At 34.7% G+C, this 21,961-nt stretch overlaps 1 protein-coding gene across 1 annotated transcript; it reads right to left on the reverse strand.

The window, feature by feature from the left end:
• Positions 1-22: 22 nt before the first annotated feature.
• Positions 23-21,350, reverse strand: LOC120775783. Its single transcript, XM_040106158.1, has 7 exons — positions 21,345-21,350; positions 20,260-21,228; positions 18,289-18,451; positions 17,990-18,170; positions 13,145-14,143; positions 1,556-1,565; positions 23-1,502 (listed from the first exon to the last, which is right to left on the reverse strand). Exons 1-7 carry the CDS (start codon positions 21,348-21,350, stop codon positions 390-392), a joined length of 3,441 nt encoding a protein of 1,146 aa, XP_039962092.1. The 3' UTR covers positions 23-389.
• Positions 21,351-21,961: the final 611 nt, after the last annotated feature.

The following is a 21,961-nucleotide window of genomic DNA, read 5'->3' on the forward strand; positions in this document are numbered from 1 at the left end:
GCAAATAGTTGCTTACCAGTTTGTTAAATTATAGCCAATGGGCTTGTGATCTTCCACTATTGAGATGAATATGGATAACGACCACTTAAATAACACTATATTTTATTATTTTCGTTTACTCTGAAGTTATACTTTTATTATATACTTAAGAATGTACATATGTACGTTATTCCTAAAAATATCTTATAATCGTATCTTTGCGGAAGATTGAAAAATTCAACATTGGATGTGCTTAAGTACTTAATTGGACCACAGATAACTCCCTTCTTACCAAAAGCATTTTAATTGAAAGCATTCATTATTGACTTCGAGGTTTATCAGTCTTACTTATAGAGTAAATTTTGCAATGGGCATATAGGGAAATACAGTCAACTGCAATTTTTCCACATTCAAGTGATAAGATCTCCCTCTTTGTCGTTTTCATCACTTTCCAAAGGGCATGCACTTGATACAGTACTTCTGGTTATATCTACTATTGCCGCACCCACCACCGATCGTGGTGCCATAACTGATCGACTTGCTACTATTGTAACGCTAGTGCTCCGTTCCGTGCCTGAAGATGTAGAAATGGACGAGCTCACTGCAAATGTTGATTCGCGTTTGAATCTTAAACGACGTTGTTCGTAAGTTCGTGGTGGCTTTGCCTCTGTTTGCTGTCGGCTGGTTGTTGTTGTCGTTGCAGTCGTGCGCCTATTGCCACGTCCGATCTGATGTTTTCTATGTTTGTTGCAACAGGAAATAATCAAACGCCAAAATCCAGTGCGGAATTTCGATGACATAAGATTATAGAGTATCGGATTTAGAGCCGAATTCAAATAGAGCATTATGCGACAAAAGTACAAAACCCCATAATAACCGTCAATACCAAGTGCGGCGATATCCTCTGTCGATGCAGCGATAACCCACAAGGTGAAAGCACGGAATGGTAAAAGACAAAGAAAGAAACTGGCGACAACCGCAACTAACATGAAAATCACCTGCTTGCGATGCTTCCGCATACCTGTACGTAGCTGTTGAGCGCTTGCGCCAATATTTAAAGCGCTGCTGCGGTTATTATCAGTGTCACTGCGTGTCATCTGTAGCGGTAGTTTGTTTAATGATTGTTGGCGCAAGATAACCGAGCTCAGGCTAGTGGTGGAGCGTACATGCGCAGCGGCTGTGGTAGGTCGATGAAAGTCAATGTTGCGACGTAAAAGTTTGTAAGCAATGGCTACATAGAGCAACACCAACACGATGAAGGGCAACAAAAAGAATATGGCAATGCAAGCGACGAAAAAGAATGCCGACCAGAATGTTTCCGCTGATGTGAAGCACACAGCCACCACTGTGTCGTCGTAGTAACGTTCCATGCGGAAGGTAGCAATTAGTACGATGGGACTAACGAAAAGTAAGAAAATTAAGATCAAAGTAAATAGTTGATGTGTGACACCACATTGTCGTATATATGTATATATGTATGTACATATATATGTACAGGGGAATAAATACTTTCTATTAAGGATCTGTTAAGTTTTCAAGACCTGTCAGGTTATGCATGCAAACGCGTAAAACTTACATTGATTACACTAGAATGCAAAGCCATTTTTAAAGCAGAATGAAGAAACAACGAGATAGTTTGAAGTTATAACAAATGTAATAAACATTTTTTTTTCAAATTAGATATCAAAAGACATCGAATAATATGTTATGAATTTAAAATTAGATCTACAGAAATTACATACCATACATATTTATTTAGAGCTCCACTAACCTGTCTATATGTTTTCTGTCAGAATTGGTTTTATGTATAAATCCTGTTCGTTTAATGCTTTTTATGTAAATGATTTTTTTTTTACTATAGCACAATCACTTTCACACTTACAAGGTACATAAAATACATAAATTTTATACTTTTGTTATCACGCTTTCAAGCAACTGCCACGTACAAAATTATTTAACTTTATTTGGAATGATTATTTAACTTTAGCACTGCTTTCGCCTACCAAAGCTATTGAAGAATTTAAATTAGAATTTCTTCACTCGAATTAACACAATTTCTTTTCTTTATATAATCAGATTTTTTAAGAGCTTCATAAATGAACACGTACATTATGGCATTTGGTAAACTTAATCCCAATATTTTTATTACAAAACTTTTAAATTCATTTTTATGCTATAAACTTTAATATTCGCGCTAAAAGGATACTGACGCATAACGGTAGTTGTGTCTGTAGTGGTGCTAAACGTCAATTATAAATATAAAGGGTTGCAAAAGCCATTAATAAAAAGTTTGCATTCTTTTTCGCAAACATATATTCGGTATATTACATAATTATATTAAATGTTATTAAATAAATTCGACGAATGAATACAAAAAACCGATGTATGCGTGAAATAAATAATTTTAAACGCTCCATATTATATTTTATACATAACTGCATTGACGTTAAGAAATGATATCATTAAATAATCCTGTTTTTGCAACCCTGTGTGTAATTGAAGTTTTCGCTTCGAAAGGCTTGGTATCGGATTTCCGCTTGATTTTGTGTCAAGTTATTAAAAATTTCTCTAGAAGCGAGTAATAAAACTAAATTTCCGTGATACTGTTAAAATTGTGTAAGTGTGTAATTCATTAGAAACTAATGAATATTACTGGCAATAATTTCTAAGTATTAAAATGTTAATTAATGGATTCTGTGAAATGTTGGTCAGTAGTTGCTGCTTTTACTTCACACCACCAATGATTACAAATGGATTGGGAGATTTAGTTTTACAAAAATACGATTAAGGTAAGCTTTATTTGAAAAACTGTGATTATGATATGACAATTTGGAGCGATTCCCCAACTACACTTAAGAATTTATTGAAAATACCTTGTTATTATTAAAGCAATACATTGAATGTGTTCCCGTACATCAGAAGAACGTCTTTTCCTTGCAGAAATGGTTTTCGTTTGTTTCCTAAGTACCCATCCGGTCCGGATTTTATAGAAAATGACATTGCGATTATTGAAAGTATTATTATTGAGGTTATGATTTATAAATGCTTAATGGTCATATAGGAGGGAATTTTTTTGTGGCGCCAGAAAATTTACAGAATTTAATGCACTTTAATAATTCCGTAATTCCGTAGCCAATCTTCAAGAGGATCTCGAATAAAAGGGATCTTACAGTGAAACAGATTTTTCTGCTTAAATATGTAACTATCTGAAGTGATAATCCCAAACATACTTATTTCTATACGTGAATACTGCAATCATTTTTTGTGAAAGAGCTTACACTTCAGAGTGGTTTCAAAAATGTTAAATTATTATAAAATAATCGTATTCTTTCGATTATTACCTGACAAATATACATGTCTAAGAAGGTCGTGCGATTATTTCATGTGGACCCGACCAGTCATTTCGAAAAACTTTTTTGACCGATACTGAAAACAGCGTTTCGAGAAATATGTATCAGCTTAAAGTTTTGAGCTTCGTTTATCTTGAGTTAAAAAAATTAACAAACGCGCCTTATCTCCAAAACTATTTGCCGCATAAACTTAACGGAGAATATTTTCAAATAACTGTATGTGCAAAACTTGATTTTTTTGAAATTCACAAGTAGATATAACCCTTTAAAGTAAATATAATATTTCTTTATTTAAAATCGTTTTCTTGCCAAAGTCTTTAAAAACCAATTTCCAATTTCAGTTATAAAATGCTATGTATGTATGTCTATAAAACTTTTTCGGTTCAATCAACTCCCTTGTCTTTTCGCCACTAACTTTACATAAGTGTTGCAAGTAGTAAACATACTCATTACTCATTATTGAATTTTTTTCGCTTTTTGTGCCTTGTAAAAATATTTCGCATACATACATATGCATGTGTGTATTGCTTTAGTATAAGTATGGGTTACTATGTCGGTATGCTATTGACGTCACATGACCGAAAGTAAACGGCGATTATAGCTACGCTAGAGTATGAGAAAAACTAATCAAATTCAAGTCATCCATATTATGTGGATTTCGACAAAATTCCCAACAATAAGAATAAAGCTGTGGTTATCTGGATTTCACGTTAGATTTTGAGCGGTGCTTGGCTGGTTGTAAGTGGTGGCATAATAACAAATAAACTACTATATGTACATATGTATATATTGGTATGCATACATATATAGTATATGGATGTCAATATGTGGGTAAGCATGTAAACTGCGAACGGAAGTCCTGCGGTAAAAACTGATTGACACATTTAAAAATTGGTTGTCAGTAATCAATAAGAACGTGTCTACATACATACATATATATGTATATATTTTAACGACTAAAATAAAAAATAAAAATATAATTTGTGAAATTCAGAGTTCTATCGCCATGCTAGCTACCCAATAAACAGTCGTTTACATTAATCAATTATTAAGGCTTTCAATCATTGTAACGGAAATTGCATCAATATCTAGTAGAAGCGGTCGTGAACTGTTAGACGAAATAATAGGTGTTCTAAACGACGAGGTGGCACTTTTAAATACTTACTGCGCCACATAAAACGTACAAACGCATACTATTGTATGTAAGTATGGTATGTTTGTTGTATGGATTGTATGTACATTTGTTTGCGCGCATTTATATTTTTATACATATACATAAGACCATGTACGTATGTCGCAAATAAAACCCCATTGGTCATTCATACAACCGCAAGCTTACGACTCTGCTTGCGAAAGTGGGTTTCTATGCGTATTTAAGCTGTCCGAATGGCATAATAAATAATGCAATTTAATGGGATAATAAAGTGAACGTAACAGACATACATAGCTACGAAAAAATAGCCAAATATCCTCTAATATACTCAAAATGTGTATGAAATGTTTAAATGAATATACCCAATTACAGCTAATGCTACAAGCTTGTCCAAATGGTATTTATAAATATATTTGAGAGGGGATTGCAAATATGGGGTTTTGAAACCCTAATGGGTCGGCGAAAATAACCAAAATGTTGCAACTCTGGTTTCTAGATATACTATGACGAGAGAATTTTCGATTGAAAATTATAGTCCTCTTCCGATATTAAGGGGTTACATGGGTTTCCACGGCCTTTTTCAACAATTTTTTTTTTATATAAAAATGAAGTATTTCATTAGAATTTTTTACTGTTACAAACATACTCTCTTAACAAAGAAATTCTGATTCGACCATTGCGATGCTATTTCCGGTGAGTCCTCGGAAAAAAGATGTGCCCGCGTTGGCAGAATAACTCCTTACAAGATCCTCTTGAGTGAAAAAATACGTGCTTTAGTTAAAACCTTAACTTAGAACTTTGACGAAGGGAAAAAAATTGAAAATTGGATATTTGGCAGACGTTTTTACAAAATAAAGAAAATGAGGTACGGATACCCTTATATTAGGTATGTATATATGTATGTATGAATCTGTAGAAGACATGAACCGATTTCGTCTATTCTTATTAGAATAACTTCCATTTTTTTTAAATCTTACCATGTTATGCAAATACATAAAATAGACATAAATATACCAAATTACATACCAAGTATAAAGTCAATCAGGGGAAGCAAATCTTAAGAAAGTATCAGTATAAGAAGAAAGGGTACCTCATCACCAAAATCGCGTTCCCCCAATGTACTGACTAAGATAAGTATATACATATGTAAGAATATAACTTTGCAAGTTCATAAGTCTGTACATACACACATACATATGAACATATATTAAATAAAACGCTTTCCTTTTCAACGCTAAAGTCAAGTTTCATGCTCCGTCGCGATTTCTTCTTACCACCCAAGGAGTAATGGAGCAACTGCGTCTCTGATATGGTCAACATACTGGTAGTTAAATGAAAGTGCCAACAACAAAGACAACAGCCAAATCTCAACAAGAATGCAAACAGCGAATCCCCATAAATAAAGGAGGAAAATCTGTGCGAGGGTGTGTAGGTGTGCACACACATAGTATGTTCATATGTATATACAACATACTTACAGGCATAAATTGGTACAATGTATAAATTTCGGTTTATTTTGTAAATGCCACATTATAATAGCAACAAACACGTTGTTAAATGGCGAAATCATTTTGGCGACAACAACAATCACTGCGGATCGGAGTGGCGAAATTAACAGCAACAATATCATAAAATTCCATTTCGAATGTTTGATGACTACAGCAGCAGCAATAGCAGCAATAACAACGATAAAAACAATCAACATGTAGCACTATTAACAGCAAGTGTCGAAACATATGTACATATACATATGTATTTATACATATACATACATACGTGTGTGTGTATGCCCATGATTACTCTCGATCAGCCACCTAAATCATGTTTGGGGAAATGCCGTCAAATACCCACACACGCAACAATGCCAAGCAAAGTGTGCGGTCTCCGGCTGGTGTCCGCTATGCGAACAGCATTCTATTTGGGTTCTATGAATTGCACTGGCTTACAATTTTTGCATGGAAATTTTCGATTTCTTAACTGTGATATTTCGGTTTCAATTTCTTTTGGCATTTTGGGATGTTCATAGATTCCTTTGTTGTTGGGATCCGTTTCTGGCTCTTATTTAAATACATTTGTATGCGAGAGCGTGTGGGTGTAAACCTTCAGATTTTTGTGCGCTATTGAGGTATAAATGTAGATATGTAGAGATGTCTTGTTGTGGTTGCTGTTGTTGTTGTACTTGTATCTTATGGAGCAACATTCATGCACTCATTTCAGTTTAATAGCCTGAAAAATTGATTGTTTTCCTAAGGAAATTGTGAAAGGGTGTTTATTTAGATATTTGTTTGACGTTGTTGTTATTGTTGTTTTGTTCATGTGTAAACGGATTTATAGCTGCTACCAAAGATTGCATGTCGATTGGCGTATAAGCAGAGATACGTAGGACTTTGTGGGCAAATACGCTTTTTAACTTGACTAGATTTTCTCCTGTCAAACTCCTTATGTGTGGATTTAAATACATACTTATGTACATAAATATGTATGTATGTGCATATGTAAATATTAATAGTATTGGTAAAAAATTGGCATAGAGCCTTGCGATTTTTACAATGGATAAAAAGATCAAACAAAGAAATTGTCTAAAATTTTTTATTTCTATCCAAATTTCGTGTGTGGAATCATTGCGAATGTTTGAAAAGGCTTACGGTGATTCAGTACGAGTATTATCAAAAACACAAGCCTACGAGTGGCACAAAGTTTTCTAAGACTGGCGAGAGATCGTTGAAAACATGCCTCGTTCTGGACGACCTTCGACTCCATCAACTGATGAAAGTATTAAAAAAAAAATTATGTTGGTATGAACCGCGTTCTTGCTCGACTCGTCACGATAAAGCCGAGTTTTTCCAAAAATAGTACCGTAAATAGATCTCTATGGACATGCTTGATCGTGCGAACTCCGATTTCACATTAAGGAAGAGCATTATAACTGCCGATGAAGCATGAGTTTATGAGTTTGACATGCAGCCAAGTCAACAGTCATCGGAATAAAGGGCAAAAACCTACTCGAAATCAAAAAAATCACACCAAAACCACTCAAGATTCAAGGTGATGCTGATTGTTTGTTTTTTCAGTATTCGCGATTTGGTGCATAACGAATTTGTTCTGGTGGGTCAGACGATCAATAAGGAGTTCTATTTGGCCGTATTGAGGCGTTTGTGTGAGAACATCCGTGGAAAACGGTTGGAATTGGAAGGACAATTCATAGATTTTACACGATGATAATGCACCATCGTATCGATCCAACCGAATTTATAGTCAAAAACGTATGGAATAGCATCGTATTCACCAGATTTTCGAGTAAAATCGGTCAACATAATCAATCTTCTAACGCCCTTATACCTAACGGGATTTTCAATAGGGACTTTACAAAAGTAGACCGATATTTTTTCCCGTTCTTGTTTGATCACCAGAATCGTCGTTTGTTCGTAAATTGGGCTGAGCAACAACTTAAAAATTACCCGGATTTTCATCGAAAAATAATATTCAGCGATGAGACTCATATCTGGTTGAATGGCTTCGTCAATAAGCAAAATATGCGTTATTGGTCAGACAGCAACCCACACGTACTTCATGAGTCACCATTGCATCTAGAAAAAATGACGGCTTGGTGTCGTTTATGGGCCGGCGGCGTAATTGGGCCGTGCTTCTTCCTTGATGATCAAAGCCGACACGTTACTGTGAATGGGAATCGCTACCGCTCAGTGATAACCGAATATTTTTGGCCCGAATGGATGATACGAACTGGGCAATATGTGGTTCCAACAGGACGGCGCCACAAGCCACACAACGAATCTGAGTATCAACTTTTTGAAAACCAAGTTTGGTGAACGTGTTATCTCACGAAATGGTCAATTGGCCGTCTCGGTCTTGCGATTTGATACATTTAGACTATTTCCTATGGAGCTACGTCAAGTTTATGGTCTATGCTAACAAGTCAACGGAGATTGATAAACTTCGTACGAATATCGAACGTGAAATTGAAAATTGGGTTCAACGTCTGGACTTATGCAAAATTTCATTGATATCCCAAACCATTTTTGTTTTATTTAAAAAAACTTTTTGAAAACCCCGTTAATATAAGAATAAAAAATTTCGGTTGGCTTTTTACCGTATATTTCGATGAATACGAAAGTTATCGCAGCAAAATTAATTGAACGAATAATATTGAATATAAAATAGAAAATGGTCGAAAATGGGTACAATCGGTCCATATATTACCGCAGCTAAAATTTCCCATATATACATAAATAGTATACGTTAATAATAAAATTACGAGAAACTGAAAAATTTGTAAAAAAAAAACTTGCGATTATTTCACCCCAGAAATCGCAAGATTATCAAATATTCGGTTGCACATGAAATTAGCTGTATGAAAAATAGCACAATTACTATATGAGACAATTAGCTTTTCATGGTGTTAAATAATATCTATACATAGCTATTTTAAGAGTTTTTCCTTCGCAAAAAATTATATATCTCAAAAATATGATTTTGAGAGCTGGTGGCGACTACCTGCTGGACGTTTCTGTACAATTTCTGATGTTATTCGAATTGATGTTGATGTTTCTTCCTTTAATGACTCGGAATGGCATATATGTATGTGCGCGGCCAAATAAAACTACTTAAATTATTTGATTGAAATTGTATTGATATTTATTTTCTATTAACATTTTGCTCAGCGACATAACAGTTTAGTATAAATTACTGTTCTATATGTATGGCAAAGAAGCAAGCAAATGCGTACTTACTATTTCGAAAGATGACCGTTATCCTGTGTCCAGTTGGTGAAGGCATTTCCTAATATCTCCATGTCAATTGGCTATTTGCCATTTCCTCAATTTCGTTTTGGTTAGTCTCTTTATTTCTTTGTTGTAACATGGCCGGTGAAGGCGCAAATTCTTGTTTAGCCAAGCAAAAGTGTAAACGGGTTAGGAAACATGCAAAATGCGCAACTTTGTCGGCTTTCCTCTACATCGACGCGTCTAATGCGTTCATAATGCGAACATAATGATATTTTATATGAAAGCAGGCGGTGTTGGGAAAAAGTAGCTAAGCGTGCAGGAAGTAAAAAAGTAAAAGTTACAAGGCATGCACAAAATAGTATATACAAAGATACCTGAGCTTTATGAGATGGATGGCGTGGTAATGGATTAGACGTAAATGGAAACAAATGAAATGAGGAAATTGGCGCATAGAATTTTTGGGAACACAAATCGATTAACCCTAAAGACCAAATTGAGAAATATAGATAAATATGGTAGAGAGTAGTCATAATTATTTAATAATATATGTATGTAGGTTTGTTCATTTGAGGAGGAAACATAGAAAAAGGGGCCGAAAAGAGAGAGAGCATAGAACAACAATAGAACATTAACTGACTTAATGTAGCGAAAGGCTACAATTTTTTCCACATACTCATCTACCAGTTGAGGAATATGCACGTTCTGCTCAGGCTGACTTTCACATCTTTATTTTTTTAATAAATAATTTTCGTATAAATATTAATCACATGTATGTATATATTTATGTATTTCAGAATATGCACACTAACATAAATTATTTTATTTTTATATTTTTGTTTCAATATTTATTTGACTAATTGTTTTAAGTATCTAGACATAGCTGTACAACTATAATATTTCTAACTTGCAACGGAATACTACTTAATGTACTGTTACACGGAAATGATGGTTATGTTTTGATTACCTTTTAATTGATTTTTGATTATCGACACACATAGATATTGTAAATATGTATTTCTTAATTAGTTAATATTTTTAGCGAAGAGGCATTTTCGTTTATACGATTTGTGTGAACAAGTGGATCATATTTGATATATGTACATATATATTTAATAGAAATATTTAATTGAACATTTTAAAGTACTTATCGAAAAATATTTCAGACTATTGATGAGTTCGCGGTTTGAGCAATCTGTTAAGAGACTATCTCTTCGATATTTTTGATGGATAAATGGAATATAAAATCGGTTTATTTTGTAAAAAGTTTTTTTCATAAGCATTCAAGAATTCCAAATCTCTAATAAACAACTTCAATACCAACAAATTTTTCGAAAGGAAGCATTTCTTCATTAAAAATTTAAGACGCCTGTGTTATTGTGCTTGAGCGATATTAATTACCAATAGTATACTGGGAGCAAGTAACATCAGAACATCAAATTTCTGAACGGTTACATGTTGTGCTATCTTCATTTATGTTGTTTTGAAATATTTTTACATATGTTATATAATGTTCTTAAATACAAAATGTATGGACTGAAATAATTTTAAGGTTATACAAATATTAATATGTCAGTACATTAGGGTGTGTTAAGAAACGGAAAATTTTTTTTCGCTTGGTACTCTGAAAACTAGCTACTTATACATCTCTAAGAAAGTGTCTCCTACTATGAACTCTTTATTTATTATTATGAGATAGTTAATATTTTTTAAAGGGTTGGATTTACAAAAACAACTTTCGAGACCTTTTTGAAGAGCATTAAATTTTCTAATAAATCTAGGAAAGAAGATATTTTTTCATGTAGTTGGTATCTCGCTTCCAACTTTTTTTATCTGGTAATAAAAAAACTGTAAGGTGTAAGACTTTCCCGTTACAATTAAGAGTTCATACTTGGAGGCACTTTCTTAGAGATGTCTAAGTGCTTATTTTTCAGAGTACCAAGTGAAACAAATACTCGTACGTTAAACACTCAGCTTAATATTATATACGATAGTTTATGTACTCATGATTTATATGAGTTTACACTAAGTTTTGTTCACGCATATAACACAAACAAGATTATTTTTTATTTAAATATATTTTAAATTATACTAACACATGTATACATATTATTAGATTCGTTAAATTATATTTTTTTTTCCTTTTTTTTCATTAACATATATCACGGTATTTTATATTTATTTGGTACATACATAAATATATATTATTTGTATACTATTTGTAGCATTTTGTGATTTATTAAAGCTTTTTTTTGGAGATAGTGCATAAACTATCAGTTATTATATCACTAATATTTTTTTGTTTGTGGTTCATTTTATATACCAATGTACGTTTGTATATATTATTTCTTTTCGGATTTAACTGTTTGAGCTTGTATTTAGAATTTTTTATTTGTATATTTAAAATTAATTATTTTATAAAATAAAAATTACAGATATACATATAACCAAAAATATTAAAAATTCTTTTTTCTTAGTTTCAAATTTATTTAATTTTTTATTTCATTACGAAATGGTTAATCGTACAAACATCAACCAAAAGCTAAAAAATAAAATGTTTTATATTGAATAAATCAAAATAATGTAATATTAAATAAAAGTAGTTAATTTATTTCATATAAAACCTCAAAATCACATTTTTCATTAAAAAAAAGCAACATCTATTTCTCTAATCGCTTTTATTAGCTGCTCTAACTTTGTATTATTACCCTTCAAGTTTATAAAAAAATGTATAAATCACTCAAGTCGTATTAAAGTTACTTAATTAGCAAAAATATATTTTATGAGGATCTTCATCTTGATTTTGATCGACAGGTTTGTATAACAGCTATATCCTATAGTGGTCCGATGTAGACATATTCTTTGGGAGAAAAGGACGTGTGCAAATTTCAGATCGATACTAGTTAAATCATTGCATTGGTTAAATCGACTCAGCTTGTCATGCAGATCATTTATACTTGTATATGTATATTGGGTAGTCGAAAAAGTCATTTCGTATTTTATCAATAGATGAATGTTGCAGTCGTATATCTCCAGTGATACCAATCACATTGCGTCACACCATATAGTGTTGAAAAGGTGAGATCTTAAGCTTTATTTAACCAAAAATTCGGGGAAGTTGAAAAAAGTTACAGCTGTTCAAAATTAGTGAAAAAAATAATAATGAAATTCAATATATTTTGAAGTTTTGTATAAAAAAGTGAAAAATGCCACGGAAGCCACCAATGATACTCGTATTTGTGAAGCTTGCCGTATCAGTTCGTGTAGCACCACAATGGTTCGCTCGCTTTCGTTCTGGAATTTCGAAATTTCGATTCACACTGATTTAATAGTGTCTCTAGCGGAAAAACGACAAAAAGTGGCCGACCAAAATGATATTTGTTTATTTATTTATTATTATAAATATGAAAAAAATAAGTTGAAGTTTGATTTGACATACGAAAAGATTTTTTCGACTATATACCCTTGTTCAGTTTCCCGATTCAAATGCATAACAAATTTGGTCATTCGTTTTGAATTTTGTATAAAAAAGAGCCTATTTTTTTAAAGTTATTTTTTTATAAAAACTCTAACCATTACAATTTAATTATATTTTGCATCCCTCACTTTAACAAGAAAATAATACAGTCAGCAAAAGTTGCATTCAACTGTGCTTAAACTAACTGCTTATGCTAGAAATTGGCTAATACAAAATTTCTACCATATAAAATAACTTTATTACTCTTATTATTGGTCACTTTTCAATTTCCTTAAGAAGATGCAGAAATATGTTATTTAAATACACAATACCACAGCCAACTACACACCACTTGCAACCATTCGGATGCCTACAAATAACTGCTAATAATATATTACTGTAATAAGTACTTGCTCGCAACTGTGCGTTCTGAATTAGCCTCTTCTTTTGTTTTCAACCGCATTACGTTAGAGTAGCAGCCTCTTCCGGAGCTTGAGCCTCTTCGTCATCGAAACTGACATGCACCGAACGTCTACTAGCGCCGGTCGGCGCCGACTCGCCCCGAGCACGCATTGCGGACTGCATTTTCTGACACTTCGTTGTGGACTTTCGTCGTCCGCTCGCACACACATTACTATCATTGCGTTGCACTTCGTTCCCTAGCTTGGCTCTTACACTGCTCTGCAACATCGCCAACATCTCATTGTCCGGGCCGCACGGTATGTGCATTTGTATTTGTATTTGTGTCTTTGTAACGGTGCGCGTACTAGAATTAGTGTTGACCATATCGTCACTATAACGGCGATTAGATTGACGTGAGAGTATACTGGACGTGGTCGCATGGCTGCTGGCGGTATTCGAGGTGTTCGTGTTGGTGTTGGTCGCCAAACCAGTTATGGTGCCGGTACGTGCACGTATGCGTTTATAGCGGCCGCAGGTTATTGATGAGACGGCGCTTTGCCACGTGCTTAAAATGAGTCGCAAAAATCCTTTACGAAACTTGGTCGACATCAGATTGTAGAGAATTGGATTGATGCCCGAGTTCAAGTAGAACATGATGCGACAGAAATACAATAGACTGTAGTAACGTTCGACGCCAATCTCGAAGAAGGTCTGCTCCGAACTAAGTATGATCCACATGGTGAGCAGGCGAAAGGGCAGCAGGCAAAGGAAAAATGATAAAACGACAGCGCCCAGCATGAGTACGACTTGTTTGCGCGCCTTTAAGCTCAATTCTGGTTTCGACGGTCTCACACGCAACATTGGACCATTGCTAGATATTAGATTCTTTGCTATAATGGCGTACAGTACCATAAGGATCAGTAGGGGTAGTATAAAGAATACGATTATTGTCATCAAAAAGTATCCGACAGTCCAATTGGTGGTCGCTTGCGTCAAACAGACCGCCACCGATGATCCATCAATGTACTCGACGAATTTGTACTCGGCAACCCAAATAATTGGACTAAAAAATATAGCATATTTGCATGTAGTTTCATTGTAGGGTTCAAGGCTAGGCATAAAGTTACGTATGATTAAGTGCCAATACGAAGCGTATTTCTTTACGGTTTTTTATTACTTACTATAACCTATGACACTAACATATCGGAATTTTCTTCTAAGGATTTAGTATACCGACAATGGCTTAACCGCATTCTCTCTCTGATAATGATTACTCGTCGTCGAATAACTATGAGGAGCTACACGCTCCAAGCTAGCTTTATTCTGATTCAACATCTACCTGTCGGGAAATTTTGCTTCTGATATCGTTTCTGATAGATCAAAATGAGTTTAAATTTATGGCCAACGAGATTGATTGTCTTGATAGTCATTATCGACGAAGTATAAAGTTCGACCTTCAGAAAATTTTCTTAGATTTATGTTTTTGAAGGAAACGATGAAATCTATAAAATTTAAAAAAAAATTAAAAATCTCTTTTCATTACAGAAGATAAGAGAGAGATTCGATATATTTAAACACTTCTCGAAGATTTACTATCAAAACTTATTATTGAATCTAGAAGGTTTTCTGAACCATCAGTAAAGAAAGCGGGAGGAAAACTAATCCACCAAAAAGTTATGTAAAGATACTTTGCCTATGTAACTCATTTCTTCTCAATAATTGATTTAGGAAACAGCTAAAGAGAACCAAATATTTGTACAAGTTCTTTTTCTGACAGTCACAGAGCCGGTAAACCGGACGCGGAAGTGTGCAATTATAGGCCACGTGATAACAACGCCTATTAGAATGGTGATGTGAAGTCAATGGCGACAACAACAGTGGGTGGCAGGAAAGGTCACTGCTCGTAAGCCCTTAATAGCATGCGATTACCTCATTTCCATTGTTTGGGTATGTTTAAGAGCGCGGTCTAACGGCGACAAGCGGCCGCATAAATAATACAAATATAATTTAACTACAAATAAAAAGGGTCGCGGTGATAAAAGTGAAGCAAAAAAACAAAAAATAGAAAACAAAAAACTAAAACATAACCTCAACGCCGGCAAAATGATAAAGGACTAAATTGTCTCTTTACTCTTTTTTTGTTCTTGTACAAAGTTGTCTCTACATTTTTTCAATTTTTGTTCCTCGGTGACTGTAATGGGCACGCGTTGACAGCCGACGGTGATTATGAAAATGGTGACGACTAAAATAATGACAATAGTAAGGGCGATCGGCCGACTTTGACGTGCAAACACAATTTCCATTCAAATATTTTTAAATAGCTACACACATACAAACTTTATTTAGGCACCTTATTTACGCGCTGCTTTGGCTTTGTTGCTTTTTACAAATACATATATACATGTCGGTGTGCGTCTTTAAGACTACGCTTTGATGGCTTTTGCTGGGCATGCTAAATGTATGGACGCATAATAATAAAATCTATATAACCAACAATGGCTGCAAAAATCTTGACAAAGGCATGAAATTAATATTCAAATTACGAGCAATATCAACAAGAATGAATGTAAAATAATTTACAATAAAATCTGCATAAAATTTTACAAGCGCGAAACTAGCAAATACATGTAAATTAATATATATACTTGTATGTAAATATATACATACATATATAGAAGCTAAATTGTTCAGTAAGAATTGCATAAAATTGCAAATTTAAACTATTTATGTATAAATGTAAGATATTTAGTATTTGGCAACTACAAAAAGGAGGCTACAGCTGTTACTACGTTCTTATATATAATTGTACATATGTACAAACTTATATTACTAGTTTATTAATACTAGACTTAGCTATACCACAATAATTGAACTTAATTTGGGGGTAATTCATTTAAGAAATCCGTTGTAATTGAGAACTCGAGGGCACGGAGTGCTATCCAAGTCCGCAATTAATAAGGGAAATAATATGTCAGGTTGGGGTGAAACAGTTACCTTGCCGTAGTATTCATTAATAATATTATAATTAATATAATTAGTGCTTACACGGTTACTAAATGTTTTACTGAACTTTACTCCTTATTTCTGACGAGCGTTCTTAAAGGGTTATATATACTTGGGATATTCAAAAAATATAATTACTTTCTGCATATAATAGGTAGTCGAAAAAGTCTTATCGCATTATCTCATTAGATGTCGTTGCAGTCGTATCTCTCCAGTGCAACCAATCAGATTCTGTCATACCATATTGTGTTGGAAAGATGAGATTTTAAGCTTCATTTAACCAAAAAAAAATTAAAAATTCGGGGAATTTGAAAAAAATTTAAAACTGTTCAAAAATGAGTGAAAATAATGAAGAAATCCGCTATATTTTGAAATTTTCTGTATACAAAAGGAAAGAATGCTACACAAGCCAACAATGAAATTTGTGAACTTTACGGAGACGATGCCGTATCAGTTCGTATATCACAACAATGGTTCGCTCGCTTCCATTCTGGAAATTTCGATGTGAAAGATGCACATCGCTCTGGTCATCCTATCGTTGAATAAGTCGATGAAATTATAGAAAAGATTGACCAGGACCGTCACATAAGCAGCGAAGACATCGCTAAGCAACTTAACATTCATTATCAAACGGTTTTGAACTATTTAAAATAGGCTGGCTACAAAAAAGAGCTCAATGTTTGGGTACCACATAAATTGTCTGTGAAATATTTAATGAACCGAATTAACATCTGCGATTCTTTGCTGAAACGAAATGAAATCGAATCATTTCTGAAGCGAATGGTAACAGAAGACGAAAAGTGGATCAAATACGACAATAATATGCGAAAAAGATCATGGTCCAAGCGTGGTGAAGCTCAACAAATGGTCGCAAAGCCAGGATTGACGCCTCGAAAGGCTATGCTGAGTATTTGGTGGGATTGGAAAGGAATCATCCACTATGAGCTGCTCCAGCCTGTCGAACGCTTGATTCACCATTTTACTGTCAACAACTGATGAGATTGAAGCAAGCAATCGAAAAACAACGGCCAGAACTGATCAACAGAAAGGAAATTTTTTCCATCAGGGCAACGTTAGACCACACAAATCTTTGATGACTCGGCAAAAACTGGGAGAGCTTGGCTGGTAAGTTTTAATGCACCCACCATACAGCCCTGATCTTGCACCATCGGAGTACCATTTGTTTCGGTCAATGCAAAACTCCCTTAATGGAGTAAAGTTCTCTTCAAGAGAACCCTGTGAAAATTACTTGTTGCAGTTTTTCGCCGAGAAACTAGAAAATTTTTACACTGATTGAATAATGTCTCTAGCGGAAAAATGGCAAAAAGTGGGCGACCAAAATGGTACATATTTGGTTCAATAAAGTTCAAAAAAAAAAAAGTTGAAGTTTGGTTAAACCTACGAAAAGACTTTTTCGACTACCAATACATATCGAATATATGTACAATTAAAGAAAATTCTCCGGAAACTTAAATTTGATTCGGAAAATAGTTTCGGAGTTATGACCGTAGATTTTATTTTTTTTTCCTTTTTTTCTCGAATTTTTCGCAGTCGGTGAAGTAACTTTCACTGAAATTTTTGAGCTTTGAATTGAATTGAAAATTTCACACGACATTCTTAGATACGTTTTTCTGTAATTATGGAAGGAATATGATGTTTGGGTTAATTTCTATTATTTAAACAAACGATATTTAAAAAAAAAACAATATTTTTAGAAGCCGCCATTTTGTCTAGAACCAAAATGTTGACTAGTTCTTCGATTGGTATCGTTACTTATCTATAGAAAACAATTTTTCCAATTTCTAGATTTGAGATAATTTTAAGCAATGATACACATTGAATTTTCACGTCAGTTCAATTATTGTGGAAAGGCTTACATGATTTTTCATATTAAAAAAACTCTTACCTGGTAAATACGGCCGCAATTCCCCACGCCAATATGCAAATAAGTATGGCACGCGCCTTGGTGCACACATAACCGGCTTTCAGCGGCTCACATATGGCATAGTAGCGTTCGAATGAAATGGCCAAAATTGTCAGCACGCTGGCGTGTGCGACTGTTAGCTCAACAAATGGCACTGCTTTGCCTGGCGAAGCGGAGGAAGGAGTGTAAATAAACATTTAATTGTAGTAAAACGGTGCATATATACACAAATTATATATCCTCTACATATGTACAAGTGAAATTTAAATTAATTTACATACACATTTCATGGCCCAGCACCCAGGTCTCCGGTGGCGTATTTACCTCGACCAATACGGTTGGCGTGCACACCAGCAGCACCAATAGATCGGCAATGCTGAGATTTGTAAGGAATATATTGGTGGAGTTGCGCATATCTTTGGTTTTCACAATAACAATTGGCACCTAAACGACGTGTGAAGTGACAAGCAAAACGAAAAAGAGCGTGAGTCAAGTCAACTTAACGATTCCGCACTAGATTACTCATACGCAGCGTACAACCCATGTGGGTGCTCGATATTTGAGTAATATTAATGCATACATTTAATTATACATTAGTTTGGGCCACGAAAATAATTTAAAAATTTGACTTAGCTTGAAAGTTTGTATTGGTAAAGTATTTTTGGTTAAAATTTTATAGTTGGTGAGTCCTGAAAGCTGTCAAAATCGGATTTCTTCATAAATTTCTTGCTTCAAGCTAGATTGAATAGTGTTATAAATCATTGAAATGGTAATTTTCATTACTGTAAGCATCTATATTCTAAAGAAGGTATACTAAGTTTGCCAAGAAATTTGTACCACCCAGAAGGAAACATTGATGACTCTATAAAGTATACCATATATAAATGATCGGTGTGACGAGCTGAGTCAATTTAGCTATGTTAGATTAGTCATATTTATCTGAAATTTTGCACAAATCCTTTCCTCTCCAAGATATTGCTCATTTGTCGGAACCGCCGAAAACGGACCACTATAAGATGTAGCTGCTATCTAAAGGAATTGATTAAGGGCGTAGTAAGGTTTTTTTTTGCATTTTTATTTTTTTTTATTTCATACTAATGTACAATATCTTAAGATTATTCTGTGAAAATTTGAGAGCAATTAAAGCAAAATTGACGGAGATATACACTTGTAAGTCTCCGCCCTCCGGTTTGATTGTGAGCGGCTGTGAAACTTTAAACGTGTTTTTCTCACACTTCACTTTTTCTGAGCCGGTGAACTCTGTAGCTCAAAATCTACTGAACCGATCCTTTTGAAATTTTGCACAGTCTTTCTTTACATAAATTGTGAGGTAACGCTGTTGATGTTTTTTTTTTAATTTTAACTTATTTTTAAACAACAAAATTTCTGATTTTTTTGGTGAAAAATCAGTATTTTGAGTTCCGAGCGTTGTAAAAGATTGAAAAATAATTAATTAAAAAAAACTCGGCAGCGTTACCTGAGGAAACTTATCAACTAATCAAATCAACTTGGTTTTTTAATTTCAAATGGTCCAGTCATGAGTTATGCGGTTCACCGCGAATCAATTTTTTTTTGGAAGGTCTGCGAAGATGCTCTGTCAACGGCTCATTTTTTAATATTTTTCTATAAAACTTTCACAGAATATTCTTTAAATATCATATAATTATGCTATAATTATACAAATAAATAAATATTGACTGTATCTTTAAAAAAAATTATTGAAAATATGCTTTTTTCGCTCGAATTAACCTTACTACCCCCTTAAAAACAAATCCTTGTAAGCAAACTTTTTTATTTGACGAGATAATTTTACGAAATTTGGCACAGATTATTATAAAAGAGAATCCTACAATCTGCGAACGAATTGTTCAGGTCGGAGCAATGTGGCAGATCGCTGTTATATAAACAAAATGAAGTACTCATGTGGAAACCTATTTATTTGACAAAATTTATTCACGAAATTCGGTATAAATTATTGTACAAGAGAATACTACAATCTACGAACGAATTGTTCAGTTCGGACGAATATCAACTTTAAAAGGCATTAAGAAAATCTGATTCACCATTTAATATGCAGTACAAATTAAAGAGTTAGGAAGATAATCCGATTCTGACTTAAAATCATATCAAAAAACCATCTCAAACTACTTGAAGTGGGTTGGGGGATTATTACTGAGTATTTGTCATCACATGAAAACCGACCAACACTAATACTCAAACATGCATATACTTTTGGTGCGGTAAATGCTCACCATAATGTTGCCAATAACACCCAGCGTCATGATTGCTATGCAAAAGCACATGGCTGTGTTGCGTATGTAAGCGGGAATCTGTGGCACTTCGACAATCTCCTGCACGGCGGACACATTGGCAGTGGTGCTGGCGCCATCGAAGAGCAGTGGAGCGGTGGTGTCGCTCGCCACGGTTTCACTGTTTTCACTGGCGGTGGCAACAGATTTAACGGTAGTTGTGGTGTCGAAAAGCGTTGCAGTTGGTATGAGCTGAAGCGCGACTGTAGTTTCGATAATGGGTTGTTGTACATGATAAGCATTGCCATTGATATTGTAGTCATCGCTGTGGGGAAGCGTTGCGTGGCAGTCAACATTTCGTTGTGTCTTAAGAGCGCAGGGGTCCACGCTGTTGTTGGTGTTCGCACCCGCTTTCCGGTTAGCTAAACCATTAACGACACCGATACCACCGACGGCAACAGCGACTCGCACGTCATTGCCACTTGCAGTGGAAACCTTCGGCAATGCCGCTGCTGCTACGAAACTATTTGACGCAAAACAGCAGAGGAGCAGCACAGCACTGACAAACGCGTGGGTGAAATTAAAAGTTTCACGATTACAGTTTTGGGATTGATTTCGTTTCGCTTTACAACCGCCCAAATGAAATGTATTGACGTAATGGCAGGTTGTTGTTGTTGTTATTGTTTTCGTTGTTGTTGCCGCTGCAGTTGCTGCTTCCACCACCGCTCCTGCTACTGGACCGCGAAACGGTTTCTTTGCTTGAACCGAAATGCTCGTGTCACGTGTCTTCACCCGAATTGATCTCGTCTTTGTTGTTTGCTTAAATGTTGTTGTCACCTCTGCAGCCACCGCTGCGTGTGTTGCCAGCGATGCGTGTCCCGTAAAATTCCAATGTGCTGATATGTAAGCCCGTTTGCTCTTGCTGTGTAACCTCGTTGTTGCTGCCGTTGTTGTTATTGTTTTTTGTTGTTGCTGTTAAAAGAGCGCATTGGTAATTAAATACAACGCAACATTATCACATTCACACGACGCAACGTGTGTCTAATGCATTCGCACTTGCGGCCGGAAGCACTTGACTACACACACACACGCATGGTGCTGTAGATCGGCGTTTGTGTGTGTGTGTGTGAACTCCCGCTGTTTGTCCGAATACTATGCAAGTTTTCTGTGGAAAAAATTATGTGCTGTCATTCGCTTCGAATTATCGGGAAAGCGTGCAATAATTTCCTCTCATTTCTAATTCATTTGTATTTATTTATGATGAGGTAGAAATGGTGACATTAATGCTCTCCGGCGGTAGGTCTGTTGTGCAGCTAATCAGATTACGCTTACGCATATGTTTTCTGTGGCAATGAATGAATTAATTTATGTCATTCTCTTTGTAGAACTTAATTAGTAGTTCAACCTTCCAAAGAACTCAGCGGCCTGCAAGGAGTCAGCAGTTTCCTCGTTAGCTGGAAAGTTGAGTAAACGGAAAGTAATTTTTATTAGAGTACATACTAAATTACACATATGTATAGCAAAAAATAATTTTTATTTTCACATAAAATGAAATATGAGTACATATGTATACACCAGGCAATGGTAGGTATACTATATATGTATGGTATTGATATTGTTAAGTGACTTTTTATCGTTTTGGAGTATTTGTTATTAACCAATTTATAATGGAATTTCGCGTCGATTGCATCCAAGAGAAACACGC

Source organism: Bactrocera tryoni, chromosome 1 (assembly GCF_016617805.1).
Source record: "Bactrocera tryoni isolate S06 chromosome 1, CSIRO_BtryS06_freeze2, whole genome shotgun sequence".
In the NCBI taxonomy this organism is placed as follows: domain Eukaryota; kingdom Metazoa; phylum Arthropoda; class Insecta; order Diptera; family Tephritidae; genus Bactrocera; species Bactrocera tryoni.

Excerpts from the sequence above, each read along its gene's own strand:
- LOC120775783 (XM_040106158.1), bottom strand. Across the intron at positions 18,452-20,259 it reads GTGTTATTGGCAACATTATG|GTGCCAATTGTTATTGTGAA; the intron begins GTGAGCATTTAC and ends CACGTCGTTTAG. Across the intron at positions 18,171-18,288 it reads GGTGCTGGGCCATGAAATGT|GCAAAGCAGTGCCATTTGTT; the intron begins GTATGTAAATTA and ends CCGCTTCGCCAG.